Source organism: Vitis vinifera, chromosome 9, assembly GCF_030704535.1.
Source record: "Vitis vinifera cultivar Pinot Noir 40024 chromosome 9, ASM3070453v1".
NCBI classification, from domain to species: domain Eukaryota; kingdom Viridiplantae; phylum Streptophyta; class Magnoliopsida; order Vitales; family Vitaceae; genus Vitis; species Vitis vinifera.
Genome location: NC_081813.1, coordinates 6,678,160 through 6,691,530, shown reverse-complemented (window position 1 = coordinate 6,691,530; position 13,371 = coordinate 6,678,160). Strand labels below are relative to the sequence as shown.

General features: G+C 36.0%; 3 protein-coding genes across 3 annotated transcripts; all 3 read right to left on the bottom strand.

The window, feature by feature from the left end:
• Position 1: 1 nt before the first annotated feature.
• On the bottom strand, positions 2-1,896 carry LOC100254327 (equilibrative nucleotide transporter 8). Its single transcript, XM_010656489.3, has 2 exons — positions 1,324-1,896; positions 2-920 (listed from the first exon to the last, which is right to left on the bottom strand). Exons 1-2 carry the CDS (start codon positions 1,820-1,822, stop codon positions 157-159), a joined length of 1,263 nt encoding a protein of 420 aa, XP_010654791.1. The 5' UTR covers positions 1,823-1,896; the 3' UTR covers positions 2-156.
• Positions 1,897-5,702: 3,806 nt separating this feature from the next.
• On the bottom strand, positions 5,703-7,948 carry LOC100243938 (uncharacterized). Its single transcript, XM_002267703.4, has 3 exons — positions 6,930-7,948; positions 6,364-6,536; positions 5,703-6,118 (listed from the first exon to the last, which is right to left on the bottom strand). Exons 1-3 carry the CDS (start codon positions 7,518-7,520, stop codon positions 5,962-5,964), a joined length of 921 nt encoding a protein of 306 aa, XP_002267739.1. The 5' UTR covers positions 7,521-7,948; the 3' UTR covers positions 5,703-5,961.
• An 836-nt stretch (positions 7,949-8,784) lies between these two features.
• On the bottom strand, positions 8,785-12,016 carry LOC100266397 (probable methyltransferase PMT11). Its single transcript, XM_002267798.4, has 2 exons — positions 11,723-12,016; positions 8,785-9,121 (listed from the first exon to the last, which is right to left on the bottom strand). The coding sequence occupies exons 1-2, from the start codon at positions 11,988-11,990 to the stop codon at positions 8,976-8,978; spliced, it is 414 nt and encodes a 137-aa protein (XP_002267834.1). The 5' UTR covers positions 11,991-12,016; the 3' UTR covers positions 8,785-8,975.
• Positions 12,017-13,371: the final 1,355 nt, after the last annotated feature.

The window sequence follows — 13,371 nt, the reverse complement described above, 5'->3', positions numbered from 1 at the left end:
ACTGGAAAGTAAGAAAGTTCAGCTTGGAAGCTCCTCTATTCTTATTACAGGTGCTTATGTGACCAGTTTGATCTGGTTTCCACAGAGAGATGTTTGATATGTTCTCAGGTTTTGAGCTTGAAAAGTTGTGGACACCATACCAGAAAGCTTGCTAGTTCAGATGATCCAGAACCAACCTATAACTGAACCTGTGGCTAACCCAATTGCCAAGAACAGAGCCATCACAAAGCCAGCAGTTTCTGCTTCCTCATCTGGTACTGATTTAGGAGCAAGGATCATGAGGACGCTAGTCAGATAACCATTTGTCAACCCGAGCATGCCAGTCAAAAATATCACTGGGAACTCACTTCTCAACCACTTGGGTCCATGGAGGCAAGCTGCAAAGAGTGGATAGAATAAAAGCCTGGCTATGCAGCCCCATGTGACCTTGCCAATACTCCTCAAAACATATATGGCAGCCATAGACTTCCCCAACAAATCTGAAACATTGTAAGTTGTTATCAGCAAGATTGGGTACCAATCTTGAAGAAGCTTTGATTCCACATTTTCAGCTAAGTATCCTGGGAAGATTGACAGAGTTACAGCGTAAATCACAAGAATCCCTAGTGCTGCCCATCGAATTCTAATAAACACATTCCAGAATCTGGGATGTCCATTGGGTTCAATTGCGTCATAGGCCCTGCTCATTGAATTCCTTATACCACCCAAGAAGTTGGAGGCTTGGGTTTTTCTGGCCATGGTTCTCCTTTGCTGGTAATTTTGAATGACTGGCAACTTGTCCAAGATGTTGCAGCAGATAATGCATACGACCACAATAAAGGTGCTGATGATAAAATAGAAGTGTGCGCTCGTCTGGAGACCTTTTGGGGTCTGAGGAAGGGACGCCTTTGTTATGATTCTCAAGATGCAAACTAGAACCCCTGCATACAGAGTCCAAACAATACCTCGATCAGTTGGAAAGAAGCATATGAAAAGATGGTGCATGCTGGAGCTTGTGGGCTCATATAATGCGCTGAGCATCTCAGGTCATCATAAAAAATGGCAAGTTTATTTTTTATGATCAAATCAGAGGTAGCCTTTCATAAACTCAAACTCGGCCTGTGAAATGTGACAAATTACATGCTATTATCAATTGATCAGTTTCATCATGTTGTGTGTTTGCCTTTGTTATTTTGATTTCTAGAAACGGACTGATGGAGTTATACTATTTGCTTAGTTCAATATTGTGCCTCATAGTTCTGTTTGGTGAATGGCTTTTACTTCTCAATTATGCATTGTGGAAAGATGTAAACTCTTCTCTGTGAACAATAAATGATATAGTACCTGAAGACGCCGTTCCTGCAAAAACAGCCTGCATGTACCGTCCTGGTAGCTCCCCTGCTGCTCCTATCAAGCTTCCTCCTATCAATCCATCTGCCAAACCACAAATTGTAACTGCTAAAATGATAATACCATAAGCTCCATTGAGGTTTGCTCCTGGCTCGTTTTTATGACCAATCCAATCCATAATTGGTGCAGTCATCAATGCAAGTATGAACAAGGAAAATCCCAAGTTCATCCTCGTTCTGAAACGGGGCAGCTTGTTCCAGCTACTGCAACACATCAAAAGAACCAGAACTAGAAGGGATGAACCCATGTACGCCACTGGGAACGCCTTATCAACATGCTTGTTGGGATAAAGGTACCCAAAGTAATCAACAGCAGTGATTAAAGCGTTCCATGGAAGCAAATTCCCAGCCCCGAGCAAGAAATGGATTAGATATGCAGCATTGTAGGTGTCTCTTAGCTCATTTGGACCACCTGAGCCCTTTGAGCCTTCCATCTCAGCCTGAGATGGGCTTCCCTGACAGAGCCGCTGTTAACTTATAGGCCAAGTCAGAGTTCCGTCTTGTCAGCAAAAGGTGGGAATTAGCATTGGGAAAATGCTTATTTCCTGAATTGAGTGATGTGAGGGAGTTTGGAATCAATGGGGCTCCTGTAAATGGAGAAATGGTGGCATGTGGGGACACCAGTGGGTGGATGGAGATGGTTTTAGGAGAGTTCCTTTTCCTTCTAGTACTATTACACATGGTAAGCACATTGGCAAACTCAGGATTTCCCAGGAACTTGCTAGGATCTCAACTTTCCCACAGGTAATATGGATCATTAATTTTGGTTGTTGGCTCCACTGAAAGTCATGTAAGACAATATTGGATTGTATCAACTGATTGGTAGTTTAATGGATGGTATTGTTTTCCAAGATTCTTAGTAGTGCACTTGATGTTTTATTGAGATATTACGCTATGCCAAAGCACTTTGGAATCAAATTTGCATTATCAGTGAAGTGATTTTTTGGAATTTTCATTTGTTCCTTCTATTTTTCCCTTTCTGGTAGGCCCTGGAAGATACCTAATGAGAAGATGTCCAACACCCCAGTTGCTGGGCTGGAAGGGGATGCTTCTCCTCCAATGTCTTCACTTGAAACAACATTCAGTAAGAATCATTCTTGCCATAATTGTCACCATATGAAATCAAGACTTTCTATTTAGTGGATGTTCTTCCTTCAATGTTTAATCAATATCTATGTAAGAAATCAACTTGTTTTAGGTAGCTACTGCAAGAAGCTTGATATTGGACCAAGGGACCTGAATCTGGTCTTGCTTTATTGATGAATTTGCTTCTAAAAGACTTGGCCATTAGGAAGTTGGATTGGAAGTAAGAAAGTGAACCTTAGAGTCTGTTTGGGAATTTTTTTCTAGACTTGAAAACAGTGTTTTGAGAACTTGTTTAATTGTTTTTTAGCGGTTGTTTTGAAAAATAATTATACAAATACGATGAATGATTGAAAATAAAGTACTACGGATGGAGATCTAAGTTTATTCAAATGTCGGACAAAAAAACACACACCACCATAGTCTCAAACCAATCAACAAGACAACCGAAATCAACCGTCATATGGATTGGTTTGATTTAGCTAGATAAGTTAATTTCCTTTAACTAATTTTCTAACAATTGATTTGATTTTATTTTATTAGAGGTAGAGCTAAAATTAAAACAAGTCCATGGGAGCCCGCCCTCTATTAGCTTCACCATGGGAGTTGATATTGGGCAGTATTGGCCCATCCCATTAAGCTCTTTAGGAGCATTGCAATTTCAAGCAACGTGGGGGCAGATCCCTGATTGCCAACCGGCATAAAAATACTAGGATGGCCAAAAAAAACCCGTCGGATCGGGTACAGGGAATAACAATGAGGATAAACCCGAATCAGGGATAAAAGTAGGGATAGGGAATATATTCTTCGCTCAATTCAAAACGAGGAAGATGAGATGGGGCTGAGGAATAATTTTAAAGGGGAGACGGGATCGGGACGGAGCCTTCCTTGGCCCTCGCCCCACGCCGGTCCGCCCCATTTACATCTTTAGGACTCCTTCACTCAGTCCTTGGACCTTTGTTTGGACTTTCAACGGGCCATCCCAGACTGAATTTTGGGCCAACGGGCCCAAGAAAAGATTAAATGGGATGGGAAAAGAATAGTTGGATGAATAATTAAGTGTAGATGAAAAGGGCATATCAGGGTACAGTGGGGGGCCATGGGAAGTGTGAAGGAAAACAGCATGGGCGAGCAGCTCCAAACCTAATCATAACAACAGACGAGAAGAGAAAACATTAAAAAAATCTGGAGGAAGCTTTCCTTGACACAAAGATGAGATGAGATGAGATGAGATGACCCATGCCCAAGGGTGGTAGGGTGGGCCAGTGGTCCCAACCAAATGATAGCTGCGCAAAAAGCAAGGCTTCAAGAGCTCATACTGCTAACCCACTTACGAAAAAGACAGATCTTATTGGAACCAAATCAGTTCAGACTTGAAAGGTTGGTGGCCCCTCTCCCCATCGACCTTTTATAAAATATCTTGAGAGTTCAGTGGTTGCCTAATTGATTTTTTAAGCTACCATTACATAGCTGGCTGCCATTTCCCATCTCCTTCTCTCTAAACTCGTTGAAAACTGATTTTCTTTTCAATTTTTGCTTTCTCTTCACAACTCAACTTATGCTTAGGCTTTTATTGTTCTAACAAGTCCGGTCAAATTTTGCTAGCCTTAGAATATGTTTAAAGGATTGAAGGAAGACTACTCAACGAATTTTAAAGGTAGTCTAAAAAGATAATTTCAATTCCAAAACTATGAAGGAAAAATAATTTTATATGTTTTGGACATATAGGAAAAAGAAAAATATGTATTTTTTTTAAATCGTTAAAAGATAGATGTATTTTCTTTAAAAAAATTATCTAACTAAAATCGTCTTTTAAAGTAATGATTTCTTAGATAAAATGTTTTAAAAAAATAAGAAATTCGTCTTTTGAAAAGGAGATTTTGTTTATATAAAAATAAAAATATCAATTTTTAGAAAAATGAAATAAAATAAAAATAAAATGTAAGAATTTCAAAAAAGTGAGAATTTTCAAAAATAAAAAATAAAAAAGCAAAAAATGGAAACCATATCTTAAAAAGATGATGCTAAAAAAAAAAAGGCAAAACCAAAATGAGAATCTCAAAAAAGTGAAATTTTCTCAAAAAAAAAAACTTCAAAAATCATATAATTATTTAATAAATTTGTTTTTTATAAACTCATTTTTCACATAAAATTTATAATAATTTTTTTAATTCTAAAATGAAAAAAAAAAATAAAAAGTAATAGATAAATATTATTTATCTTATAAATAAAAAAACAATATCAAATTAAATTAATTTTACTAATTATAATTAATTGAATTAATTTAAAGAAAAAATTGAAAGTTAAGAAAAAAATATTTTTTAATTCAATATTTCATTTAATATAAAATTTTTAAATATGGAATATTAAATATAATTTATATTTTATAAATATTATTGTTGATAAAAATCTTAATAATTATAATTATTTTATATATTAAATTTAGTAAATAAAATTAATTAATTTTATAATATATATATATATTTATAATAATTATATTATTATATAAGTATATTATTTTTAGGAAATGAAAAAATGGATTTTAATGTTTTTTTTTTGTGAAACTTGTACTGCAATTTTTCACTTTTTATCTTTTTTTATTAAATCACCTTTTCAAAAGACTATTTCTCACCTTTTTAAAAGACAATTTTTTTAATATAATAAAAAAATATATTTCTCTCTTACCTAGTCGGATAAATTTGAAATTATTTTTCCTATTAAGGTAGTTTATGAATCATTATTTAAAATTGTCGTACCCTTATAAAAAATTCACTACTCAGCTGCAATGATGAAGAAACCAACCATTGTCACTTGCTTTACAATCAAATGGTTAAAACCTTATCTTCTTCTTTATGTCCTCTTGACAAATAGTTTATAGAGGTGGCAGCCGTAGTCAAAATTGGACTAATTTCAACCATAATTTGGCAAGTTCTAGACCCATCTTGAAAAAGATTGAGTTGATTTTGGCATGCCTATGACAATAATTTGACATGATTTATAGCTCATTTAGGACATAGTCTCCAAAAAATGACCCAATATTTTCTTACCATATTATATAATAAAAGAATCAGACCCATCAAATCCTCTTACTTTGTCTAAATTTTAATTCTCCCCGAGTCTTTTTTTAATCTAATAAATCGATAACTTCAATGAAGACTTCTTTCCTCTTGCCGGCTTGTATCATGTTCCATTCGCTGGGAGACCAAAGCGCGTGGGAAAATGAAGAAGAGATTAAAGAAAGGGTCAATTTTCCTTCTTTCCAAACACAGCAAGCTCAATTTTCCTTCACTCCAAACACAGCAAGACTATATACTCGGTTTATTTACATTCTCCATCACTTCCCGAACACAAATTCATGGAAAGTCCTCTCCTTTATTTTCGGGCTTTTTTTTTTTCCCCCCGTTATTTCGAACTGGGTAGAGTTAATTAAACAAGTTAGGAAAACCCCCCGGGTTATTACTCGAGGAATCTCACAGCCTACACAGAGAACCTAGGAAGCTGCAGCCAAAGGGGAGTGGAAAGGACCTCCTGGGAAGAAACTGGGAGAGAATCCATGGGTGTTTGCAGTTGCAGTTTCGTAACGGCTATCTTCCTCGTCTTCCTCCTCAGTCTCCCAAAGAAAGTGAGCATATGAAGCTAGAACATAACTGCACCACACCCCAAATTCATACGTTAGTTGCAGGAAGACACCATAATTATAAGATGAAAACAGGTAGAAAGCTTGATCAAATTGAATCAAACCCACATAGGAGAATCAAACAGGGACCCAATTTTGTATTGGAAAGAACCCCACTTCAAAATACCAAAAACTTGGGAACTGTGGAGAACCCAGTTCGAAAAAAATGAAGAGAAAAAGTATGATTGAAATAGGGTTGTTTTATCATATTCATACCAATCATCAGGAGCAACTCTAACAGCTTGATTGAAGTAAGTCTCAGCACGTTGAGCATCCTTCTGATTGTTCCATATCAGATCAGCATAGAATGAAAGCACGTTTCCATCACTTGGGTTTACCAAAATTGCTCTCCCACAGTACTCTTCTGCTTTAACCAAATCTCCGCGAACCTATCAAATCATTAAAATTGCAATTCAATTTTTTATGGTAAAGAAAGAAGAAACCACAAAAGTTTGATTCTTTTCCTCTCCTCCTCTCTTCTTCCTAACTATTCTTTAACCAAAAGAGGAACAAGGAATCCCCAGAAAGTTCAAAGATTTTCCCCTTCTGGCTCTGGGCATTACTACTCTTCTAAGCCTCAGCTTGGTTGTCAAGAAAAGAAGAGGAGAATTCGAATCTTAACTCTTTATGTCATTATGATTTCCAAAACAAAAGCACCTAGCAAGCTAAAATAAAAATAAAAGACACCCAATGGACCGAACTAGTTATTTTTTTTAAGTTTCCCACCATTTCTGGGGAACCAAACAGAAAAGTAGGTGCTAGTCGATGGTTTTAACATTTACCTCTTTGAGAAACTTGGCATAATTCCCAAGAAAGAGAGCATTTTCTGGGTTTGCTTCAATCATTTTCTGGTAATAAACGTCAGTACTCTCATGCCCATAATTCGACTCATACGCGCCACCACCATGTCCATCTCCGTCCCCCCCGCTCGATCCTTTCCCATAGCCGCCGCCACCAAAGATCCCACCTCCATTGCCCCTGATCCCACCACCCATCTCAAGGGTCGCCGGACCACCATCTTCAACGCCACACCGCTCCGACTCGCCCAACCCAGAGCTCGACAACAGGCTCCGTATCGAGTCTTGCTCTTCGCCCTCATCAACGGTGGGCGGTGAGAACCACTTTTCGTGAGTGTTCCTCTTGGGAGGATCCCGGAGATCGGTCTCCGACAAGGCTCTGGCCATCTTCTGCAGTGAGCCAGCAGAGGTGGTAATGGAGGGGGCGGTGTGGGGTGGGGACTGAAACGAAGCCGACAAGGAGAGGGACTTGGTTTTTGGGATCTGGTGTACCAGATCGGTCTCCGGTGAGGTATCTTTGCCATAGGGTTGTATCCATGAATTCAGGATTGGGGTAGATGAGCTTCGTAGAAGCATTTTTTTTTTCCAGAGAAAGAGAGAGCGCCGCGTGGGAAATAGTAAAGAGACGAAGTGCAGCGGGCTATTAATAAATTTAATGGAAGATGGGGAGAGAGAATCTGAGACGTTGGATGAGAATGCGAACGAGCGGAGTGATCAAAACGTGCGTTTTGACATCAGATCATGTGATGTGGGTTCCAGAAAAGGAAGGTCACGTGACGCGTGGAGAGCCAATGGCAGGTTGCGAATCTTGCTAATGGTTTTCGATGTGGGATGGAGGCGCCTGCTGTTTCCACAGAAAACGGCCATCGCTTTGGTGAAGTTTGGGGTAGGGACTGGGTGCGGTGCAGACCGCAGAGTTAGTCACAGCCGGGTGTCCTAAAGGAGCTGATGAATCCAACTGAAAATAATTAGGCTCAATCTTGGAAAGAGACGAATACGCATCTAATTTATTCTAATTTATATCAACTTGTTCATTAAATAAACCATTTTTTACTTTCCGATTCCATATTTTAATTAACAGTACATGAAATCAATTTCAATTTTGAAGGGCAAGTAGACGGAAAATGTAACTTTTCAAGCTTCAACTCGGTGCCATGTGTGAAAACATTGCAATGATTGTATGATATTTTTTAGTGGAGTAAAATTCTTGTTTCTTCTTTTTCGTGTCAATATGAGGCACTTAAAGGAATTTCAGTCCTAGTTACCCAAGTTTTTTGCCCATTGATAAGGACATCAAGGGCATACACTACATGTATGCAATACCAATGAACAGTCTCATTGTTTAGACGACATAGAGCTTCCAAGAAATGGGATGAATGAATTTCATTTGATACATCAATGATAAGGTATATGAATCTCACACCTTCTAAGGAAAGGACTAGACGTGGAGCTATATTTCAAGCTTCAATGAACAGTCGTCAAAGTCGTCTCCACGTACCACTTGATTTTTTTCTAGCCTTTCCCAATGAGGCTAATTGAAACAGACTCTCCCCTCGGCCGTGCTGTTTCAGCCACATAAGAAAAATCAGAGAATCTAAAAGTTCTTCTAGAAAATTAAACAGAGCCAAGCATTTTTCCCATATTATTTATTTTCAGTCACAATTCCAATATCTCCACCAACAAGCCAAGGCCACATTCACAAGGAGACAAGACTGTTTGAATTTTTTTATTGGCTCTGGGGAGACCCATGAAGAAGATGTTGGAAAAGTAAGCGAATATCGGGATTTCACAGTATGTTTAAACCGCTTCACTTTAATAATATCTCCAGAAATGCTGACTATTGCTGTGTCACAACATATTTTATTTCTGCTATAACATAAATGTTACACAGAATGTTTTCCCACAAAATGAATCAAGTCTGTTGTTTATGAGCTACAAGAACAATTGTAATATTATCTTCATGTGTATATGATAATACCACTCCTCCGTCTGAATATATACTACCATATATACAAAGCAAATGCTCACTGCTCATCTTCTAAGTCGAGACCCCTTGTTTGGTCTACCACCGTTCCTCCCATCCCATGCCGAAGCCCAGAAGAACAGAGACAGCCAAAAAAGAACAGCAAAGAAGATCTGGATGCTGTCTTGGAATCTAGAGAAAGTTGCCACGAGACCTGTTTCAGGAACAGAATGAAGGCAGTCAGGTTAAAACTCGACTTCAAAGCCCTCGACTAGTGAAGCATGGTAAAAGAATGGTCAAGAAAAATGAAATGGAGGAGTCATGAGCTGTGTGACTTGATTGATTAATGAAGCTGTCTTGACACCTGTCTAGATTCATATGTACAGATCCAGACAAAAGTATATAAACAAATAAAAAATGAAGGTATTTGTTAAGTTCACCAGTTTTTCAAGCTTCATCACTCAGTTTAAAGTTAGGAGGCGAGAGTGTATGTGAGGTGATGTGATGTGATGTGATGTAGCTCATTTTTAGGATCTCATAATACATGATGGGGTTTTCAATTTCTCGTCATCATATGTATAAAAGACGTTTTTTTCATTTTTCTTTTATGTTTGCTCTTTGAAATAAAGACTGCTTTCTGTAGTAAGCTTTTACAAGTTTAAATGCTATACAAGCCACAGCTTAAGATTTCCACAGGACTTCCAAATGTGCCTGAAATCAATTAGCAATCAAGCAAAACTCCCTTAGTTCAATATTTGGTATCAACAATACCTAATCTGCCATTTTTAGCCTGCCAAAATCCATATTCCCTTAAAGAATGAGGTTTTACAAGGTCTCCAAAACTTGTATATAACTACTCATCGAAAGGTGTATCCTCTTCTATTGCTTTCAACTTATACAAATTAATTTTGAAGACAATGAACCAGAACACAAGCAATGTCTCCAAAGGTGAAGCATAAAGGAAATAGCAACCCATTTAATGAATATTAATCTATTTCTCTGTTAAGTGTGGAAGCAAGATGACAAAGAAGAAAAATAGAACCCTACACACTAACTTGGGAATTCAGTTTCTTTTAGGACAGAAGATCTTCATGGATCTAAACTCATTGGAGTTTCGAAGAACAGCTGATCCAGAAGGCTTCTCTACATTTCAAGAGAACAACAGGTATGGGAGAAGGTTTGATGATATAAAATAATGGCATTGACCACTTTACCATCAAATACAATGCTTTGCATATTAAAAAGGACAATGAAGGAATGCAAGAAAGAACTTCTTTACAAAAGCCCAAACGTGACATTTAGCATTGCAACTATGTATAACTTTCATCCACTTAAGAAATATTATAGTCAAACTTCTTGGCATTGTATAGATATTATGTTTTACATTTGTATATAAATTGACACATTGAACCTGTTATCAAAGCTGCATCATAAAGTAAATATTGAAATAATTGATAAATAAAAATGTTCCACACCAAAATTTTATATCAATTTCTACTCCTTCAACCCTTGCTGCAAACAATCAAATTGAAGGAGATCCACCTTTTGTTGTTACTTTCTATGATAAAAGCTATAGCTCTATTCTAGTGCCTATAGTCACTATTGTCCGAAACATAAAATGCACAGAACTCATCCTACCTCACCCTGAAGATTGCCAAGTCCTCAAGCACAAGGGAGTTCGATGCCTAGAATTGCTTTCTAACTTATAGGAACTCCCATCTCTTTTAATTCATGTTCTGGCATAACACAACCCCCCAATCATGTGTCTCCAAGAATCTATACGAGGAATTCATTCATGCATTTAGAGTCACTCAGCCTCTCAACCAGAGTCCTTTCACATTTGAAAAGCTCTTCAAGTTACTAGAGAACCATATTTCATTGTCACTCAACAATTTTTATAGACATTTATTTCCCATTGCTCTAAATGAAACAGGACAAGAAATTCATACTCACCTTGGCCTACACGTTTGTTTTTTTTTTTTTTTTTTGGGGGGTTAAAATTCAAAGTGACCCCCGATGTTTTTATTCTATACAGGGAACCCAGAGAAAGATTAGCTTCATCAGGCTATTTTAGACATTCTCATGAAGTTTCTGTCAAGCAAGCAAAAGAATGAAGAAGCAACAAACTCGGAGTCCAACAAATATAAATATTTCAGAAGTACTTATTCATATATTAGCTTTACTTCAATCCTACTTAACACTTGGGCATGTTTGCCATCACATGCAATTCAAATAAGCTAAATTGTATTGGATTTTGAGCCATACGTACAAACTGAAATGGGGACAGGACAGTATAAGAGAACAGCATCCATCAACACAATTAACAGCAAAAATACAAGATGGCAGCATTTCATCAAATCCCATTGTATCAAACGTGATGACAACCCCAAATTTCTCAAATGATGCCTTCTAACGCTATGTAAAATATAAGGGACTGGTTCAATTTGTGTGCGATAGCTAACCATGGCCATAACCATTGTGAAAAATGAAAAACAATATATAATAATCCAGCACTCCTAAAAAGAAGTGCATTTTTACAAAGCATGTCTGGTTTGCCGATAAAATGGAGGGAAGAACAATGGAGAAACTGTCGATTTTCCCTACAACCAAATAGAGCTTGAAACTTTAAACATTTTCACCTAAGTAAGATAACAACTCATATTTGAATCGAATTCAACGTTAAAGTGAATGAATAAATAGAAAACCCTAAGTCCGTACAATTCATCGAACCAATGGAGAGAATTCAGCCAACAAAAAACCAACAACAACAACTAGACTAATTCTAGGCACATGTAGAAGCAATAGGACACGGTACCTGTCAGCGGCACGGGGTCATTTTGGGGGGGAGGGTCGGATTCCGGCGGAGGGGGTGGGGAGGGGGTGGAGGCGCGTCGGCGGAGAGAAGCGGTGCGCGGAGGTAAAGATGGAGGGTGGAAACGGATTGGAGAAGGTGAGGAGCGATGGCATGAGATTGGAAAGGAGAGGACGAAGGGTTGAAGGTTTGAATTAGGGTATGAGTGGGTGTGTGGAAAACCTCTGGTGTGGTGTGTGCTCGTGGCCGTGGGAGAGACAGAAGTCGCCATTTTCTGTGAATCTCTTCTTGCCTCCTTCAAAGCTTGGCTTTTGATGGGGCTCAAATTGGGTCAAAACCAAGTGGGCTGGGCCGTGGATTATAACCTAGTTGCAGGCCCAACCTTATAAAAATAACTATTCTATTTTATTTTATTTTATTTTATTTTACAATAAACAAAAGTTGGTCTCCACCATTTTTCTCTCTATCTTCTTTCTCTCAAAATAAAAATTAATATTAATAAAAATTAACTTTTTATGTTTGTTTTACAATAGAAAATATAAGAAAAATTAAATATAAATAAAAATAATTAGAAACTTATATATTTTTAAATTATTTAATCTTTATGTAAAATAAATTTAAAAAGAGTGTTAAATGAGTTAAAATATGATATAAAAATAACTTATTATTTTTTTTTTCTTTTTCTTTTTTAACTTTTCTTGTCTATTTTCTTTCATTCACATTTTCTCTCAATTTTTTTTATGAAAAACAGACGTAACCTAAAGAGTTGAATCTTAGAGTTTGTTTGACCGTGTGATTTTTAAAAAAAAAAAACTATTTTTAAAATTTTCTAACGTCGGTTGATCGTTGTTCTTTGAAAATAATTTTTAAAAAAAAATGATGTAGAGAATAATTTTTAAAGAATAAATAAATAAAAAATTCACCAATTTTTAAAAATAAAAGGAAAATATGAACCCATTTTTAAAAACAAGTTTCAAAATATATGGCAAACAAGCCTTCACATTACCAGACTCTAGGATCACTCCTCATTTCAAGTATAAATTTGACAAAATTTTGAACTAAACTTGAAATATATATATTCAGAATCAAAACTCTTTTTTAAATTAAATTAAAAAAAGTACATATATATATATATATATATATATATATATATATATATGATTAATTTTATTAGAGTTTTTTTATTTATAAAGAGCTCTATTAAATTTTAATGATTTGAAAACCTACTTGTCAAGCCAAAAAAAATGGTATTTGAAAAGTATTTTTGAATGCAAAAATAATGAGTTGATATTTTCTATTTAACGAAGAATTTTTGTTTCGTTTGACCATATTTCTTAAAACTTGTTTTTTAAAAAAAAAAAATTATTTTTTAACTTAAAAACAACTTATAAAAACAAGTTTAAGAAAATATGGTCAAATAGATCTATATTTTCCTTTTGTTTTTAAAAACTTGTGAAAACAATTCTTACTTATTTTATAAAAATTATTCTCTATTTCACTTTGTTTTTAAAAATTATTTTCAAATAACAACAACAAAATAGTATTAGAAATTTTTAAAAATAGTTTTTTATTTTAAAAAAATTGTTTTTAAATCATACGACGTACTCTTAATTTTTTATTCTTCTTTATTTTTTTTCTTTCTATTTTCTTTT